At 32.7% G+C, this 21,765-nt stretch overlaps 1 protein-coding gene across 2 annotated transcripts in view; it reads right to left on the reverse strand.

Moving 5' to 3' along the window:
• The window catches only part of LOC118742480 (ubiquitin carboxyl-terminal hydrolase 31-like), a 78,439-nt gene that overhangs the window by 32,725 nt on the left and 23,949 nt on the right, over window positions 1–21,765 (reverse strand). For both annotated transcript variants that reach the window (XM_036474592.1, XM_036474591.1), the window contains exons 2-4: window positions 2,231–2,431; window positions 1,054–1,188; window positions 791–925 (exon numbers count right to left, since the gene is read on the reverse strand). In XM_036474592.1, coding sequence (XP_036330485.1) covers window positions 791–925; window positions 1,054–1,188; window positions 2,231–2,431 — 471 coding nt within the window. The remainder of the gene's footprint in view (window positions 1–790; window positions 926–1,053; window positions 1,189–2,230; window positions 2,432–21,765) is intronic.

The following is a 21,765-nucleotide window of genomic DNA, read 5'->3' on the forward strand; positions in this document are numbered from 1 at the left end:
AACCAGTTCGAAAACGCCCTATCTCAGAAAATTTTTTAACAACTCCCTATTTAAGAATTCGGCTCAAAAACGCCCTATCTCAGCACATTTTCAATGTATTTTCGTTTGAGATAAGGCGTTTTTGAACCAAATTCTGAGATAGGGCGTTCTTGAAAAGTTTTCTGAGAAAGGGTGTTTTCGAACTGGCTGCCGAGATAGGTAACCTTCCTCTCAGTCATCGATATGCTACGTTCGTTTTTTTTTTGCTGGCGGTGTCACGTATTTTCTCCAAAAAAAAACCTGTGTTCGACATTTTTTCTTTGTATATGAGAGAATATTAACAGCATCGACAAAAGAATTATCAAAAATCAACGCGAATTATTAGCAATTGCACAATTAGAATTTTTTAATAATGCTTAATAAAAGCACAGTTGTTGCTGTAATATTAAATTCAAATTTAAAACGTTCATTTGTTCTCATTAAATATTTAGATACTTCCTTTTTAAGTTCTGAGACCAGAAGGAGTTACATATATCCCCTTTATATCTAAAAACAGTGCTTAACATTCTTATTTGGTATGAAAATTATATTTTCCATATTTACTATCACGTTTTTTTTTGTTGTCATGGCGGTAATGGCGGTAACAGGTCATAGCTATAAATAAATCTGGCTATAAGCGAATAGAAGTATATGAGCGATAAACAAAAACGTCCCCCGCTTTTATGTCGATACGAATCTCATAAAACAAACATTAAATGCAGACTTTAAGTTCCGAAAGTAGAGTTAATAAGTAAATAAAAGTAATAATCACCTTTACACTTTTGTAACGCCGTTTCGTAGCCGTATTCAAGTCCTCGTGCACCTTGTCCAGCAGCCAAAACAGAAATTCTTGAGCATCATGTTGTGTTGAGCTACGAAATTGTGAACCGTAGCGATCTACAACAGCCTGCACGAGAAAAAAAAAGAATTTGCATAAGAAAATATAAATGTTAATTTAAATATTTACACGCACGCATACATACACATGTATGTGCAAATACAAAAATTGACTCACGAAAAACGCAGAAGTTTTACCTTAAAACTGGTGCTGTGATCGCTCTCATTCTTGCATGTCCACAACGCCTTCAGTACATTGGCCAACTGCTCCGTAAGCTCTCCTTTTGTACCGAATTTTCGTGAATTGATTTTGTTGCGCCTCTTTAAATCAGCCTTAAATGGAAAACAAATAAGACAATTTTGTTGAACAAATTATATGTACGAACGTATGTATTATAAAATTAAATAACGGGCCGCTCTAATTTTTAAATTTTCGAATCTCTGCCGATGAATAGATGCTGATATCAATATTTTTTCTTTCAATATCCTAAAAATACTGAGCTGGCCCTACATTTAGTACGACCCAGGATACCAAGGTTGGTACGCGTACGCACAACCAAAGCTATAAGATATTTTCCTTGAAAGTTCCTGCAAATCTCACCTGCACTTCATATACGTACGTATATATCCAGACTCAGACGGAGGGAGCTATCATAAGGCTGAGTGGAACCAACATCTGGGCAGAAGGGTTTCTCAGCCGCAGGAAAGATATTCTAATGCAGCAGTGCCCAAAAATTGCAATACCGAGGAACACAATGCATCCACAGTTCAGTTTTACAAACAACTTTAAAACTGAATTTATGATACAAAGAATTGGTTCGATAAAAGTAACTATCGAGCATACTTTATATGGGAGGAATTGCTCAGCACCGCCAGCCAATCAACGGTATTTTCTAGCGTATTGAAATTTGCACTTTAACCTACTAAAGTTTAATGGGCTATAAAACGGCATACCTAAAAAATTGCCAAAGATTTTTAATAAGAATTTAAAAATTTTTGGGTGTAATTGTTAAAGTTTGTTGAATTTTTATAATTGTTGCACAAGGTAAGGTGCCAGACTTTTATAAAAAAAAATTATAAACAAGTAATAGAAAAAAGAGAAATAACTAAAACTGGTGAAATTGTCACTTAACTTGATCAGCTGACCACAAGTGTATATACTAAGTCATCTTGCAAAGGTAAAATTGGATGTGAATTCAAAAACGAAAAAGGAAAGTAAGATTTTAAATACACAAATGAAGTGCGATTACAAAAGTGTTCGATGATGTATGTTCTGTAATCCTAGCTGTTTATGTGCCCCCCTAATATTAAAATGTATATGTCTTACTTACTTAAGTACTTACGAGTATCAAATCAGGTTCACTACCCTACTCACCTTATATTGATCCAATACGAAATATTCGGCCAGTATGTCAGTGTGACTGAGACACTGTAGCACTGCATTCATGAAACATGTATTGCCGTGATTCTTGAGTCCCATAACGCCAGGTGTCTGATCGGCTGGCCATTGATAGTTGCCAATGGGTGGCACGCGATCACCGGTTGCAGATGCGGACAACGTAGCATTCTTGTTCGCCTAGATAAGAGAGCAAGGGGAAGGAAGGAAATAATGAAAACAATTAGTTAAATCATAAAATATTTCTCATTGCTATGGTACTAAGTTTAAGAATGAATTGTGCATATGTTGATTCGTTTCACTAAAACTAGTAATTTTAAACGGGTTTTTGCAATGAACGTAAATAAGAACCAGCGGACGTTTTGAGCCAATACTTAACAATAATGATGTATGTATGTATGTACATACTAATATTATTACCGACCAATTAGTTTTTGATACACACATACATATGTATGTATGGGCCAAACCATGTCAAATCGATCAATGGTTGAAATCAACCATTTTTGATTTGGATGAATTTTGGTCTGGTCGCTCGTCACTTTTTGATCTTATAACAAAGTCCTGCCAATGGAAAACAATTAAAACTGTTTTTCGAAAATGCAAAATTATAAATTTCACAATTTCCGGTATATTATAAAATTAAAATTTGAATATCTCAAAATCTATTATATGTAGTTACAAGAATTATTCTGGTCTCGCTTTAAACGAGATATATGTATTTAAAGAAAAAATATGTACAATCGCGGAGATTTGAATAGCACTGCAGGTCATTAGAATAGCACACCCCTTTGGAGACATGTTTTTCAAATTTGAATAAAATTGTAAAACCGGATTTACACGTATAATATGCTACATATTTTATAAGAAATCGCGAATATTAAATAAACAAAAGGAAAAATAAGGATCCAAAAGGGTGTGCTATTCAAATGACTGGGAGTGTAAAACTTATAAAAATGTTTGACACAATTTTTTTCAATGTTTTTTTTTTAAACTTAGAAAGAAAAAAATTTTGCAATCTCTATAAAGTGATGTTCAAAAAATGTTAATTTAATTTATTTTTCTTATTTAGAGTTTGCAAATTTTCTTTTCAAGAATTCATATCTTTAAAAAACCACCGTCTGGAAAATTTCAAGATTTTTTAAGATCAGTTGGAGCTATTATATTAAAAATGAGCACATTTTTTTTAGAATTTTTGCTTTTACAAAATTTTTAATTTCAAAATTCTGCAATTTTTTGTACTTCCAATTTTTTTTATTGTTTGTTTTCTTTATAGTCCTATAAGATCAGTTGAAGCTATTGTATAAAAAATGTTGCCAACATTTTTTAGAAGTTTTTGTTTTAATTTTTTTTTAAATTTCAATTTATGTAAATTTTTTATACTTCCAACTATTTTAATTTTTTTTTCTTTGTAGCCCTAAATAAAGGATAAATGTTGAGGTCTTGTTTAAAAACAGAAAAAAATAGCAAAAAATTTATATATGTACATTAGGGCGCAGTAATTTGTTCAGAACAAAATTTTCGAAAAAACTGCATAGCAAATTCGTACGATTAATTCTAAGCAAAAATGGCGAAAGAACCATAAAAAAAAATTAAATAACCGTATATTGTATGAAGAAAACACAAAATTTTGTAAATTAAAAATTAATTTCGTTCAGAAAAAGATATAATACACCGATTTTTATTTTAAAAATTGGTATATAGTGTTTACCATTTTTGCTTAGAATTTAACGTAGAATTCGAATATGCCATACACTTTTTTCGACATTAAATTACTGCGCCCTAATGTACTTTCATACTTTTATATGTAAGTTTTTACTTTTAAGATCTTTTAAAATAAAAATTCTGTAATATTTTTATAAAATTTTTTTTTTAATGTTTTTGTTATTAAAAACGGTCTCGAGCTAATTAAAAATTGTTGAATATTTTTTTTTTTTAAATATAATTTTTTTTATAGCTCAAATATCACCTCTAAAATGAAAGCAGAACCTTTTTGTAATCATAACAGTTTTTAAGATATTCTAAAAATAAATAAATAAAGGTAAATTGTGAAATTTTGAGCTTGCGAAATTTGTTTTCAGCTTTTGGTCAATTTGACATGGATTGACCCGTATATAATCTCAATTATGGAATTCAATTCAGGTAGTAATGGAACACTTTTGAATACCCATACTGGAAAGCCAAATTTGCATTTCTATGTATTTGCAAAAAAGCGCGAATATTCTTGAGCTTGAACGAGAGTGATTGTGGGGAAGGTATGTATGTTTGTGTATTTGCAATAGCGGCGGAAAAGGAAAACAGAAATAAAAGACTCGAAAATGTCGCCAACGTAATCATCAATAAGAGCAAATAAATGGCAAAAGAGAATAAGCTTATGAAAACAAAACCGCCGATCTAATCAATACAACGCTTCAACGTTTACCGACAATATTTGCGGAAATCAATAAAAAAAAATGTAATGCGCATTTATGTGCGAGCAAAAACGGGTATTGCAATAAATGAAAATGGCGAAGATAATTTTCATTCATCGCCTAAATTGGGCCAATTAACTTTGCCAAACATAGCACATTTAAGAATTACTGAATCTGCTGAAGCAAAAGCTTCAAAGTGTCTTAAGTAAAACGAAATAAGAAAGTCAAAAACATTGCCAGAGGGCAACAGGCAAAATGACAATAATAAATTAAAAAAAAATAATAATATTAAAGAAACGTTTGCAAGTATGTAGGTGTTAAGGTGAGAGGTAGGTGTATGTTTGTATGCATGTATGTCTGCAGCTAAGCTGATGCAGGTGGGCGTTGTGCAACTAAGCGATCTTTAGTGGGCGTCTAAAGTGAATATGCCAATTGCCATTTCTTGATTGTTTGCAGATGCGCTGTGTCTACCATGGATTTTGTTGGCAAAATAATATTAGCTTTTTTTTTATATTAAGGGTCTTTTTTCTATTTTTTTCTATTTATGACAAAGCAAAGGCTATCTACTCGCATTAAACGTTCGATGAGAAAGCAGCAAATATGATGTCTACCTTTTTTCTGCGCCAGCAGGCGGTGTAAAAAGGCACTATTCCCGTCGCTTTGTGTGCTGAACTTTCTTTCTGCACGTAATTGAAAGGAGCATGAAAGAGAAGTTACGAAGATTATTATGAATATATCCGCTATTAAGCTGTGAAATTAGTTTATTAAAAATTGTATGAATTTCTACTTAGATCAAATGGCCTCTTGAAGAGTGGTTTTTATAAAAATAATTCAAGTGGTTAGATAACAAAAAAAAAAAAAACACACGGCAGAGTATCTTACAGCTAATTTATTTGGTAAATATTTAAGCATTTCTCTAAACTTAATAAATAATTTCAAAGACTTTATCAAAACGGTTCTTTTATGGTATACATACAATATTTATTTTTGGCGTTTTCAAGTTGAACGCATTATAACCTCAAAGGAAATATCAAACAAAAAATAATATTAAAATCATTGTAATATTACGGAGTGGATAGGTTAGATTACTCTTCATCGAAAAAAAAAAAAAAATAGATGTCTATGCGATCTACCAATCATCTGACTGTTAAAGAAATTCTTGCCCAAAAAATGTTACAAATTTGTACAAATGATCGCATTTTATTTTTATATCGACACCTTAGGGAATACGGCAAAAAGATATAAAGGATTTTTAAACTTGTTTCCTTTAAAAAATTCTACATACTCATACACTATATTTTAAGCGCTTTCCCATTCCGGATATCGAACTACATACATACTTCAAAAGTGACAGCAGTTAAAAGTTGGAGTTGTTAAAAATAGCCGAAAGGCAGTATACAGTGCCGGACAAAACTATAAGCACAGAGAATTTTTCTATCTGCAAAGTTTTTTATTCCAATTTATTTTCGCTAATTTTTTATAAAAATATAGTTCGTCCTACACCAAAACACATAAAAACTAAATCTCTAAACTTTGTGCAAAGCTTAGGAAAATTCAATAAATTTGCATACTATTTTTAACCGACTTCCAAAAAAGGAGGAGGTTATCAGTTCGTCGGAATATTTTTTTTTTTTTTGTTTTTTTTTATGTATGTTACCGCATAACTTTGGACCACGTCAACCGATTTCGATAATTCATTTTGCATCGGAAAGGTAGTGTTAAGATCCGATCAGTGGATCATGAGATATATATATTTATATTTTTTTTTATATGAGAGTTGAAGTCGGTTTTTTTTTTGCTAAAAATTACTTGTTCAACTTTTTATTCAAAGTAAAAAAATTCAAAGTATGCAGTTTTATAGCCCATCTAATTCAAAGTACAAGCTTGAAGTTGCTAAAAAATCGAGTTGAATAAAAACCTGAATAGAAAGTTGCAAATTATTATGCAAATTTATTGAATTTTCCTGAGTTTTATATCCCATTTAAACCTAACCTATAAGCCTATTAACTGCATACGCCAAAATTTTTTAAAAATTCTGGTTGAAAAGCTCGAAATTTAGATAAAAATTTGTGGAATTTTTCTAAGTTCTGTATAAAGTTTAAAAGTGTGATTTATATAGTTTTTATTAAAGCATGACCTTATAAAATATCAAAAAAAAATATTAGTTTGAAAAACATTGCAAATATTGAGGCGTATTCTTGTTTTCGTACGAATCGAAAATTTGAAATTTTTGTATAGAAAATTATAGGAAAATTTCATGATTTTCGATTCGTACGAAAACAAGAATATGCCCCATTAAAAACGAAACACCATTCATTTATTTTTGACCGCCACTGTAACTCATGACATATCGACGGCTGAGTGGAAGATCGACCTATCTCGGTAGATGGTTCGAAAACGTCCTCAACTCTCAGAAAACTTTTCAAGACCGCCCTACTTCAGAAATTGGTTGAAAAACGTCTTATTTCAACTGAAAATATATTAAAAATATGTTGATATAGGGCGTTGTTATACTGGCTGCCAAGATAGGTCGATCTTTCACTCAGCTGTCGATATACAATAACACTAAAATTGTCGAGTAATAGCAAGCCTTGAAAGTTTTTGGCGTTTCAATGCTCCTTAGCTGCTGATGAAGAGGACCGCAGGGCCATACAAAAGATGAAAAAGCGTAAAATCTAGAATCATAAGTAGTTATAAGTTCATAACATTAACACAATTTCACTACAATGATTCAACAATTATGTTGCATAGTGTTTGTACAAGTGTAAATGAGGCAGTTGCGCCTTACATATGTATATGTGTCGCGACGACTGAATCAGACACACATTTCACATAATTAAAATATCTGAAGTTCAACTATTGTGACCTCGTCGCTCATTTACACTTTAGAAAATAAAACAAAACACGTCAGTTTACAGGAAAACATGTGTTTTTCTGTGACATCAAAACAGACTAAAAGTCTAGCGAATATCTACATATATAGTTACCCATTCAGCAGAAATACGTAAATTTTGCCGACACTGCGGTTCCGTACATTTTTCGTGTCCGGAAACATACAGAAAATGACTTCAATTTTCGTTAATTTTCCTATCCGGAAAACGTTCGAATAGGATTATATAACTTTATTTTATTTGTTCAAGTTGAACATTTGAAAGCATGTATACATAGTTGGGAGTGACTGAGCGCGCAGAGGAGCGTGCTACGATTTGCTAGGTTCTAGTGTCGTCAGGAGCTTCCTTGATTTTTTTTCGAATTATAAAAAAAAACATACACTGCCGGAACAAAGTATTGGCACAGCAAATTTTTCACAATATATGCAACAGTTTCTATTCTAATATTTTTCCGGCAATTTTGTATAAAAATATGGTTCATTCTACATCAAAAAACATAAAAATTTAATTCCAATATTTTGTTTCGCCAGTGTATGTGAAATATAGAAGCATATTGAACGAAAAATTCATTCAAAAAAAAAACCAAAAAAGCATCCGTTTCACAAGCATTTTAGGTACTTTTCTGTACATATGTATGTACATACATCTCAGCCGAACACTTTAGTGGTAAACGGATCATTTCATTCACTTTTTTCATTTTTGGATCCATTTTCGAATTTTTGGCTGGCTGGGTTGTTACACACATGTTGTTGTACACAGGTTGCAAGGTGCCGCTTTTTAACCGGACAGTCCAGTTTTAGTATGTTTGTTCGTAATTAAAAGAAACAAACCCCTCATTCTGCCTTTCATTCCCTTGTCAAACTAAACGTGCCCGTTCTTTTCAGCATTTCTGACCAGGCAACCCTGCATAGATAATTTAATTAAATAAAAATTTATCCGTAAAATACTAAATTTATTCGGAAATAATTCATTAAAGAATAAATGAATCGTGCGAATAGACGGATTTGAATGAATTATTCGTGATTAAATTGTTTATGAAATATTCGAGATTTTATTGGTTTTCTGAAATAATTTTTAAAAACATTATTATAACCAGGGAACGGATTTTATGGAAATTGCCCTTTTTTTCTGCTAAAGAGATAGAGTATATTCGATTAAGAATGTCCACGATTTAGCTTTCCCTGATTCCATATATACACATTTGAAGTTGCCTTTTTTTTGCCTTTTTTAAGATATTTGCCTTTTTTTTGCCTATTCTACCTTTAAAACAGTGATTATAGCATTTACAATTTTGCTTTTAAGATTAAAAAATATACACATGCCCATGCGGTTTATAGAAGCACAGGGATCTCTTGCCAAATTGGTGTTGAAAAAATTCAAAGCCGTTTTCTCAGCTAACGTAGGCTTGAAGACAATAAGGGGAGTGGATAAAATTGTAAAGGGCGAGGAAAACGCCCTTATTCCTGATAATATGAACGTTTCAAACGTTCCATATTTAAATTGGGCTCCACTTGAATCAACTTACGTCGAGCACACATTTAGTACATTCAAGGCTTTTCTTCGCGAAAATCGAATGAAAATGCTGCCAGAAAACTTCAAAATGCATCTTGAGGGTTCAATGTTACTACAACTATACAGATTAAAGTTTTATGTGTTAGAAACTCGAAAGGATAAAATAGTCAAAGATTCAAAGTACAAATTTTTCATATAATGAAACTAGTTCATAGTTTTTCTCTTTTTACTTGTAATATAAGCATTTCTAAAATAAATATATTTTTTGATTGTTCTTCGTATTTTCTGTCTTTTTTAGTGCCTTATTTTGCTTTTTTTCCAATTCCTTTTTTTTGCCTTTTCCTGCCTTTTTCGCTATTTTGTTTTGCCTTTTCCAGCCTATTTCGTTACTTTATTTTGCCTTTTTTATAGGTTTTTAGGTCCTAAAAATCCGTTCCCTGATTATAACTTTATTGCCACTGATGGCCAGTTAGTTGAATTCTGTTTACTGTTATATCAAGATTATTACTAGCTTAATTATCCTTAATTATTCGAATTTATCCGTCATTCGAAACATTTTTCTTTAAATAAACTAAATTATTTATTATTTACGAATAACGAAAACAACAATTTATTTATCTGTTATTCGTCATTCGAATAAATTTTGCCCAACTCTGGTACTAAGTACTATATAAAGCTGCGAGTAAAATACTAGCAGCAAGATTCAAAATGATGCTCTAGGTAACTTTTGTTTATTTATTTATTGTTGATAATTTTCATTTAAAATATGTGTCGATTTATGTATATCAGAAACCACATAAACAATCGTTTCAAAGTTTGCACAAAGTTCACAAAAACTATTAAACTTAAAACAATTTTCCTAAAAATTTCGATTGTTTTTTTTAATTCGATTTTCTAGAAACAGTTTGAGTATGCAGTTTCGTAACCCATTCAATTTTTGGATAACAAAGTGCAAGCTTCAAGTCGCTAAAAACTACCGTTGATTTTTTAAAATTTTTTTGTCGGGGTGTAGCACATTTTATTCCATATAAAAATAAGTTTTGTTCACGCGTGAATTAAAAAAATCGAAATTTTGTTGACATTTTTATTTTTTTTTTAAGTTTTAACTTGTTTTTGTGAGCTTTGTACAAGCTTTGAAACTTTTATTTAGGCGGTTTCTGATAAAGATCGGCCCATATTTTAAATGAAAATTATTAACAATAAATAAATAAACATAAGATACCAACAACATCATTTTGAATTTGGCTGATATTATTTTACTCACAACTGTACATATGTATATACATTCATATGTACTATACAGCGTGTAAAATAATAACTGCCGCAGCTGGTTTTTTGAATGACAAACTGGTTAACTTTATTTCGAATAATTAATGATTCATTCATAGAACCATAAATTATTTAAGATATGCATATTTTAACCATTCATTTCAATCCTCGTGCTACTGATTTGGAGCACATGCCTTAACGGGCTTGATAAAATTTTCGCGGCGGTATGGCCGAGTTCGTTTGACATTTTATGCCATATTTTTGTTAAATCCTTTTGTAAATTATCAAAGATAATGTTATTTATGTTTCCTAGTTTGCTTGGCATACAGCCTAAAGCTCTCTAATCCGAACATTGGGGCCAATTCTTTCGCTAAGATAAAACTTATGGAAACAATTTCTTTTCACCATTTCGGATTTCTCACTTTAAATGTGGGAATAGAATCCTGTTAAAAGTATAATTTTCTATAGTAATTCCAGACATTTGCACTGCATTAGAATCACATGGCATAGAGTTTTAAAATAATAATTCTTTTTTTATGACACTTATCGAAAATAGAATTTTATGGTTGACATTATGCAAATCGTGCCCCAAACCATCGCGAGAGAAACATTCATTTGGGAACCAATTAATACCTTTTATAGCTCTCAAAATATAGCACATATTAGCTACGTAATTTTCATTATACATATTTGGGATTTAGAAATGAATGTAAATGAAAAATAATCTCCTCGGAAAAAAGTAATCTATGTTTCTGTGTGCCTCATTAGTACCACTTTACTTCTTTTCTTTCCCTTTTTTCACTGCAACCCGTCAAGGCCATGAATTCTAGTTTTCTTATAAGAGTTTGGCTTTGGACTAACTAATTTAAGGCTCTTACACAGGCTTCTTATTGAAAGAAAGCAATTTTTCTGAATATGTTCAAACACGGCATTTTTCGTCCTTTTTTTGTGACTTCACAGATATTATTTTACAAGCTGTGTATATATATATTGAAATTTTGTATTTGACTACCCATTGATCTCTTCTTATGTGCTTATGTACATATAACAAAATCGCCAACTGCAGTTTCCTTAACTACTTATTTCGTTTATTTTTTATTTTTATAATATTTGAAAGCAGATGGTGGTTGGTAAGAGGGTGTTGGTTATTTTTAGACAGTCTACTATCAGTGTATATATTTTTGTTCTAACCATGTATGTATGTATTTGCTTATCATTACGCGACAGGCAACAAGTTATTTCCTACCACACAGCGTTTACAACGCATACCTATTATTATAGATATCCAACATTGAGCTTCCCTATTACCTAAGTTATTACGCGTCGCATTGGCGCAATCGAGGATATTTGTGTATATTGGTTGTTTTTGTGTTTAAACACAACACATACATATGTATGCACAAATGTGCATAGTAAATGTATGCAAATGCAGTAAATAGAAATTTTTTAAATAAGAATGTGCATTAGGGTGGTCCAAAAACAGTAAAATCGGAATTGTAATGCTCTCTCAACCTAGGATTGTTCTATATCGAAAAAAAAGTATACAGCTACTTTTTTATTTTGAAATCAAGAAATATTTAGAGGTCGCTCAAAGCGTAGAAATGGCACAGAATTCTTGAAAATCAATATTTTTCGATCAGAAAACTCTGCTTCTCTTCCGAAGACTTTCAATAATAATACCCAATTGTTTATTTAACAATTTTTGAATACTAACGATTTTTTATTGGACGCCCCATTGCATTTTTCGGGGTTTTGGTGGGTTTTTGGCGGACATATAAATTATAGTTGCGATATAACAAATGGTTAAATAAACAATTGGGTATTATTATTGGGAATCTCCTGCAGCTGAACAAAGTTTTCTGGTAGAAAAATATTGATTTTTAACTATTCTAAACCATTTATACGAAAAGTTGTTTTTCCCCATATAAAATACATGGAAAATTTTGGGCGCTTTGAGCGACCTCTAAATATTCCTGATTTCAAAATAAAAAAATAAGGATATATTTTTTCCGGTATAGAACAATCCTAGGGGGTGAGAGCATAAAAGTTCTGACTCTTCTTTTTCGCATGCATTTTGGACCACCCTAATGTGCGTATGTATCTATATATATATCTATATATATATATATATATATATATATATATGTATTATTGGTAACACGTGTAATACAGTTAATTTGCTTATTAAAGCTGGCAGTTATTTATTTGTTAGATAAACATGCATGTGCATACGTTAAGTAAAAAAATGTGCTTATTTAGTAAAATATAGTTCATGCGGAAAGTGCAATATACTTCTTGTTTAAAAGTTTTCTTCATGAAGATATATAGGGGATATACAAGACGTGTTAAGAAGCGTCGTAATGTCTTAAAATCTGCAAATTTTCAACGTAAAATTTCAGGCAATTTGTAACTCCACCAAAATGTTTTTTAACTAATAGGTAATATATTTTGGATGTTATTATACCCTAAAAATCTTTTAAAACGCCTTTAACTTCTTTTTTATATTGACAACTTCTAAGACTTTAAGATATAACGACGCTTAATACGACTTGTGAATCCTCCAAATGTCTGCCCTAGCCCTGCGAAAAAACGACCAAAATCGCCCTTTCCTCAAAGCTCTTTCAATCCTCACGAAGTAAGCTTTCGAACCAGTTGGCGTTGCTATTACAAACTTATTTTCCTAACCCAGCCTAATGGGCCCACATATGTAAATACATATACATATGTGTACAATTTGCACCTAATTCAGCCATCCCACCCACAAATTTAAATTTCAGCGCAAAGTTTCTTACACGTGACTAACCGCCAGTTTTTATATCAAATCAATAAAATTATGAAATAAATTATGTCCACAAAGAAACGGTGCTTGCCAATAAGCGAACAAAGCGGAGAGATATTCAAATATTTGACCAAACTATTAAGTACATTTGCATAAAAAGAACATTGTAACGTAGAGAAGGAAAAGTTTAAAGCCGCACTGAAAGTGGCCGCGCCCAACCCAACCGGAAACAAGCAAATTCACAGTATTGGCCACAGCAAAGGTTGCAACCGAAGGGTAGCAAAAAAAAAATAAAAAATAAAACAAAGTCAACTTAGGAGAGACCGGCAAGATGGTAAAATTGGAAAAGATATAACGATAAATTTGTGCGTATATACATTTGTATGTATAAAGATAGTAATTTAGAGCAAAAGATTCAAGAGATGGCAACTTCGGGTATCTGTGAAAGTATGCGGACCTCAAATGAATTAAGCGTAAACATTGTTGAAATTAACATAGCATCGATAATTCGCTGACAAACAAGTTTGCAAAAACACAACTTAGCTTTGTAGTTATGTGTGCCAAAATATTTTTGCAGACTAAAGTTGTGTTTTTTACAAAAGGTGCGTTCGACAAATCAAAAATTTGTAATAGTTTTTCCAAATTTTTACTGGATGGCGTTCTATAACGACAAAAAATTATCCAACACACAAAAATTGAGAGAGCAAGCGTTCATTTTGATGCAAAAGAAGCGTTCATTTTGTACTGGCAAAATTTTAGTCAGCAAAAATTATCCAACACGAAAACATATGATCACAAAACATATGGTTGCAATTTTTGTAAACAAACAAAATTGCATTTTCCGAGTTTTGGTATTTATATGCTTTTTGGCTGCCTGCTATGTGACTTTATGATAGCGCCAACTAGTTTTTACTTCTAGAAATGTTCCTGGCGAACATTGAACGTTCACTTTCCTTTTTTCTTCTATGGAGGCAACATGAATTTCAGTTTGTTTACAAATAAAACACAAACAAAGTCAGCTGGTGTGTCTTCTTCTTCCGGTTTTTGCAAGTGATGGCTAATTTCCTGTTCGTTTACTTTTTTGCTTTTTCATCTCTTTGAGAGAGAATTTTCGCTTACTCTCTTGATTTTGATTGTTGGCTGGTGTTGGCTAATTTTGTTATCGAACGCAACTAAATTATCCAGTAACTTGCCAGCAACTCTCCAGTAACTTTATTTCTAAGAATTCGCTCTCATAGAAAAAATTTCCAATAAAGTACGCGAACGCTTTTCCAGTAATAATTTGCAAGTTTCATGAACAGCTGATAAATTGGTTGTTTATTCGCAGCAAATTCCTAATAAAACAATATATTTTGTATTTAAATAGGTTTATTTTGTGAAATTCAACAATAAAAGCCCACAAACAGTTTCCTTATTAGTTTAAATTTCATCCAGCAACATGCGTTCAGCTGTTTTTCGTACTGGCAAATTCTTACAAGTAAAAATTTATCCAGTAAAATCCAGTAAAAACTTACGACTTCAACTGTCATTTTTCGCTCTCTCAATTTCCCCTACTTTGCAAAATTTGCGTACGAAAACGCCAAAACATGAAAATTCGTAAAAACTTTTACTAGATTTTACTGGAAATTAGTAAAAAAACGCAACTTAAATGAAGTGGTTTTACATTAAAAGAGGTGAAAACGAAATAATTGAATGAAAATAAAGGAGAGGCTTAAAAGTTATGGTAAAAATTATATTCCCGAAAAACTTACATACATCTATACGGAAGCAGTCCAAAACAAATGCGAAACATAATTCTTGTTATTTATTTCTAACTTTAGCAAAATGAAAAAAAAAATTGCCAATTAATTTTTCCTAGTACTTGCCTCCACAAACCATTACCCACCCCGTCGAAATATAGTAGATATACATATACAAACTGCACCGTATTAACTTTCGTGTTTATTAAAATACGGATTAACATCGCAGACAGCGCTAATTTAATAATCGACTTCGTCGCCAATTCGCTTATTAGATTTGTGTAAAGACGAATTAGTGAATGCTTAAATTGGCCGCGAAACCTAAGATTTATCAACAAAAAATTAGCAAACAAGGTAAGAAAATGCGAAGCACGCGATGTACATTATGAAAACTGCGAAACCGCCACCTGTTCCCTAATTCGCCACGTTTTGTTTTTATCGAAGCTTCCTCAAAGAAATTTCGTGCACAATTCGCCAGCGGATATTGGCAGAATTATCCCCAGAGTTTTTGGCGTTACAAAACAATTTCCACATGCATACATACACACCTACATGTAATGAGTCTCCCTGCAGGAAAAGCTCGACTAGAAAGTATGATTTTAATTTTCTCAGCGTAATTTCGATTTTGGAAGATACTGTTGCCAGAGAAACATTTCATTAACCTTCCGTTACTACTACTAGATAACGTTGATATTTTGGATTTGAATAGATCGATTGAGTTGTGGTTTTTAAGGATGATATTTCTAGTCCTGTGGTGCTCTGTACATTCGAGGCGTGCGTTGAGTTGCGTTTGTATGCCCAAGGCGAAGGCGGCAAGATACAAAGATTTTTTCTTTTTCTATGGTAGTTGGGTATATGGCAGGTGTATTGTTTGTGTTAACAGTTGAGTAATGGTGATGTTTATTGAGTGCTCTTTTGGCGTGTTGTTGTTTTCGGTACTGTTGAAGACAAAATCGCGCTAGATCGGTTTTCTCTATAATGGGGCTGATGATGATTGGTGCTTTGCACGCAGACTTCGCTGCATTATCTGTTTCCTCATTACTGGTTTTGTGTATTGGGACTGGTATAAAATATCACGGATAGCGTTTATAGTGTCCCAGTTGCTGTTGGATATATTTTTTATGGCTTCTAAAACAGAGAGGGTGTCGCTGAAGATTTCAGCCTTCTTCTTCTTTTTTGGGCTATATGAAGCGCCTCCATTATAACCGCGGCTTCCGCAGTAAATATTGACGCGGTAGATTGCATTGTGTAGTTTGATAACGTATGGCCGTTTGCGTCGACTGCTGCGTAAGCGGTGCTATGTTCTGTATAGAGTATTTCGTAATGTTGGTTTTTAAATTCGGACAGTTGTTGATTGAATAGTTTTGCGTACATTGTGTTAGGATTTTAGTCTTTTTTATATATTGCTAGCTCTGTATTGCATGTATTTGCATCAAAGAGTCAGTGCGAGTATTTTTTGATATGATGGTTGTGCATTTGATGTATTTCGTTGTGGTCTTTAAGAATGTTGTGTATAGCTGAGAGGAGTTTTGGTTTTTTTTTCTGGCAGAGGATGGCTTTATTATTGGTGTCGTTGTCGATTACTGAGTTATTTTGAAACAGGATTTTCGATAGTAGTCTGAGTCTGTCGAGTCGGAGATTTTGTCTTCCAGTGTGGGAAGGCCTGCTTCAGTCAACATGTTGTTTATCAGGGTTGTGACAAACGCATAAAGGCTGCTCCTAATGGCTTGGTGGTATGAGGGCTTGATGATGTTTAGAGTAGTCTTTTGAGTACTTCCGTATAGAAATAGAAGATGTATTAAATATTTGCATATGCGGGATGTTACTCTTTGTTAAAACGCCAACCCCTTGTTTGGCGTAAGTATTTGTGATGTGGTTGGGGAAGTAGGCTGTGTAGTTTTTGGAGGTATAGGGGTAAAGCTCTTGGGACATGTGACAGTGGGTTTCTTGAATCGATATAAGCTGTGGTTGGTGCTCGTTTCTGAGTTTCTGAGAAGTTCAAGGTTTCAAGAAGTTCAAAAACTTCGCGCAACCCAAGCAACAGTTTCAATAACACAAGCACGCATGGGTTTGTTTAGACTCACACTTCATGTTTAGTAGATTTCTCGCTGGGTATATTAAGTTATCACATTTACGTCAGTGCATAAACATACATACATATGTGTATGTAAATACATAAACAAACAGCGGGCAATGTACAAATTGAGTAACCTGAGACGACAGTAAACTGGAAGTGAATAAATTTGCTTCGTAACCCCGTTATTAGTATCACTCAAAAAAAAAAATGGCATTAAGCAGACAAATAACGGACTTTCGTCCTGTTTACGTAATTCCTTAAAGACTTCTTCCTAATATTAGTCGAAGGTCATATTGCAAGTTATTGAATTATTTTCTTCTACTTAGTACTTCGTGCTTAGTTAAACCTAAATTACCGATGATATTTTAATTCCCCTAAAACTTATTAATTTAAAGAAAAATCCCCACAAGCAAGTATACGTACATATGTACAGCCGAGTTCAGGCTCACATCGAAACTTGCTGGATGCTCCGCAAAAATAATATAAAATAAACAATAACAACAAATAATAATAAATTAAATGGAATGTGCGTAATATGGTGAACGCCTTCTGAATGAAGCGTAAACAATTGGTACTCGTACCACTACTTGAGTGATGGAAAGTTTTTTTCTTGTTACTAAAAGCACTTATGTACATTAGGGTGGTCATTAAATGTGGGAAGCAAATTTTTGCATCAGATTTCCTATCACATATAAATTTTGGTCCCGACTGGAGACGGTTAAGGCGTGTCGCACAGGGGGCAAAGTTCAGATTTCTCTATGGAGACTCAAAAAATTAAAATACTTTTTTTCGATACTACCATAGTCAAAGATATCACATACAAATTTTTCTCCCGATTGAAGTCGGTTAAGGCGTGTCGCACAGTGGTCAAAGTTCAGATTACCCAATGAAGACGTCTTAACCGACATCAATCGGGACCGAAATTTATAAGTGTTATCCTCGACTTTAGTAGTATCGATTTTGAGTATTAAATAACAAAAAAAATTTTTTTAATTTTTTGAGTCCATAGAGGCATCTGGCCGTTGACCTCTTTGCGACACGCCTTAACCGACTCCGATCGGGACCACAATTTATATGCGATATCTGTGACCGTGGTATTATTTATTTGATTTTTTAAGGACCACCCTAATGTACATACATAGATAGTTACACAGTAGAAAGAATCGCCACAGTTGACTTCTCGACAAACGACGGGTAACAATCGTAAGTTAGCAAGTTAGTAAATAAATATGAGCATACGTTTGTGTAGCTTTCACATAGCATACCTACCAGGCCATTCGTCAGTCAATCAACCCAGGCTGCACAATTGTTGTTGCCGTGTCTATTAGTTGGCATGTTTCAGTCCAAGCCTGTGCAACTATGCCCAACTCTTATCGCAATTTAGCAATATTGTCACTTAGATCAATTTACAAACTTTGAGACATCACAGTATCAAAACGGAAAGTCATAAAGAAAACTTGCGAACGAGCAACATGAATCCAAAAGGTTCCAGTACTAGCAAAGTTCATAAATGTGTTATACTATATGTATGTATGTATGATTATCGGAGTCTTCTACACGGGTTAGGTAGTCTTTATCTTAAATTTTAGATGGACAGTACTTTAGGCATACAGATGTATTTATCTACATATCGCTACGTAATATTCCAAAGCGTCGAAAATTCGAGATATATGTTTGGCTAGTTATTTCTGGTATACTGATGGCTCTAAATCGACCAAGGCGTCGAAGGATCCTTTTAAATAGCATGTGAAATATTAGCTCTGTGCACGCCATTGAAGTACGTCTGCGACAATATGCAGAATACATACACTCTGCTTCTCGTCAAGTGTCAGCGCAAAACTGGTGTGCGATTGCCCTCAGCTCTTAATACTCAACGTACCCAGGAACTGGAGTCGCCTCGTTTGGCTGACGGGACAAAACGGAATCATGGGCAATAAAGTGGCAGATATTCTATCAAGTAAAGGGGCTGCATAAGGAGTTATAGGCATAGAGCTTTTCACCCGTCTGAAAATACGAAATACGGCAAACGAAAGCTAACAAAATTCTTCGTAGCCCATATATACATACATCACTTTTCCATAGATCATCCATCGATTTTCCTCATTAGTAACTTTTTTTTTTTGTTTTGTAACACAATTGCCTTTAGGACAAATGCAAAAATTTGGCACAGAACCTGTCATTTTTCAAAATTTTCTCCTGTCAAAATTTGACTTTTTTAATTCTTTCATCAGAAAACAAAAAAACTGGAATGATTAATTTATTTGTCAAAAATTATCAGTCCTATCGGAAAGTGATGTAATACGGTTTATGGAGAATTTCGCTAGCTTTCATTTGCCGTATTTACTATTAAGTTTGTTGAATTGGTTCATTAGATGAAACATGGGTATTGGATAGGAGCACCCGTGGAACAAAACACAAAAATGAAATATAATTTGAATCCGAATCTGAAGTCCGTTTGACAAATAGACCTCCTAAATTTCGAGTAAATTGCGAAAAACCGAAAAAATTGCAAAAAATGCGCAATTTACATGTCGGTAGGTGGGTCTGATTAAATACACGACAACTGTTTTTTTTATGTGCCGAATTTTTGGCAATTATTTTTTTTTGGTTTTTCGTAATTTCCTCGAAATTTAGGAGGTGTATGAGTCAAACGGACCCCAGATTCGGATTCAGTGGGTCAAAGCACACCCCTTTTTTTTTGTGGGCGCGGTGTTATCAATGCTTCTAAAATGGTTTAAATTAAAAAAAAAAAAAATCCAAACATTTGACGGAATACAGTGCCTGCTATAATTAAATTTCTTTCAGGGCTGAGTTTCAAACGTTAACACATAGGAGTTTTCAAAAGATGCATATTTGATCGTTGCGGATATTGTTTTTGATAACACGAGTGGGGTTCGCTTTTTATAAGTTATGCACAGCCACATTAAGCTAATATAGTAATGAAAAAAAAAATACATACATACGTACATACGCATATGTTCGTACTAACCATGTCATAGCAGGTTTCATTCGATTCAACAATACAAGAGATTGCATTGAAATACTTGCATATTTGTAAATAATTAACTGCACTTGTTGCTCATTTCCATTATTAGCTACTAGGTACTGTGCACGTTACCGGCGTTTTTGTCGGCAGTTCAATTGTTGTTCATGTCATTTATGTATTTGTCGGTTGCAATTGTTGTCCATTTGTTATTTGTTGTTGTATATTAATAAATATTGTTGGCATTGCGCTGTCATACACATTACATTACATTGCGCATACATATTACTGCTACTAAACATGACAAATTGGACAAAGTAGTCATAAAAAATAGCATGTACGAATGAACACCGACCAGGAATGTGCGGAATGAAATAAATTGTTGAGTACTCAATGAAGTCGATAATGTGTATGAATGAATGAGTTTGAGCAGTTATGAATGTATGAAGTGTACAAAATTAATTTAACTATTGAAAAATTAAAACAAAAAAAAAAAACGAAAAAACAGTGTGCAGTGTATGAGAACTAATATCACTGCATTGTGTCAACAAGATTTATGAATGAATTGTACCTTACAAAATGAGCAAATGTTAAATCATTGTGGAAACGTACAATGGAATTAGAAATGAGGAATACTACATAGACAACATAAAAACACCAGATCAGAGGAAATTACGATCGTCGCCAATAGCTGCTAAATGCATATCATTGCTAAATCAGAAAAGTGTGAATGGAATGCATGGAATTTTTTAAAAACTCAAGCACAAATACTTCAACATTACGCATATGTTCCACTACACACATACATACACATGTACAGTGGTCGATAAAATTATAGCCGCACCACATTTTGACAAGTTTTAGCATATTATTATATTTTTTTTGTTATTTTGTTTGGATTAATTTTTTATGAAAATGTAGTTTATTCTTTAACAAAACCCGTGTTACTCCAAGTTTCAAGCTTTGGGAACTATTTAAAAAAATTCAACGAACTTTCGTGAACATTTCGAGCTTTTTTAATTAGATTTCCTAGAAAGATTCTGAGTATGTAGTTTTGCAGTCCATTGAAATCTAATACAGTACAAGTTTCAAATAGCTCAAAATTACCGTTGATTTTTTCGATTTAGATTTGTGGCCGTTGCTTCCATATAACGAATACACAGAATTTAGTTTTATATGGCAAAAAGCGTAAAAACTTGTACTTTATTCTACTAGAATTCAATGGATTCTAGGAAATCTAATTAAAAAAGCTAGAAATGTTTATGAAAATTTGTTGAATTTTTTTTTGAATATTGCACAAAGTTTACAAATTGGATTTAAACGGGTTTTGTTAGAGAATCAACTATAGTTTTATAAAAAAATATCCAAAATTAAATAACATGTTAAAACTGGTAAAAATGTGGTTCGGATATAATTTGCTCGACCACTGTATGTGTGTATGTGCTTCATTTCGCATTCGATACTCAAGTTATCAGATATCTTGTGGAATTTATTTAATAGAAGTCCGCAAATTGATTAGATATGTAAATTTATTAAATAAATAGAAAAATGATCGCACAATTACGTTTTTAAACGCCAGAGATTTGTACGTAATTATTCAGCGATAATAGAATATGTTTGTATGTACATATACATATGCACATACCATGAAAATATATATACTTATATCATTAGCAAATTAACACGAACAACGAATATCACGTGCTCGTCTCAAAATACATAGAATATGGAAGTAAGCAATTAACGACTTTCATAAGTGGTACTGCAGTACGAGTACTTTTATATGCACTTGCTACTGATAAGTTTTGCATTGAAGTGTTTGAGAGATAAACACTGATATTTTGTTGCCAGGT

This window comes from Rhagoletis pomonella, unplaced genomic scaffold (assembly GCF_013731165.1).
Source record: "Rhagoletis pomonella isolate Grant_MI unplaced genomic scaffold, Rhpom_1.0 Rhpom_scaffold_00007, whole genome shotgun sequence".
Taxonomy (NCBI): Eukaryota; Metazoa; Arthropoda; class Insecta; order Diptera; family Tephritidae; genus Rhagoletis; species Rhagoletis pomonella.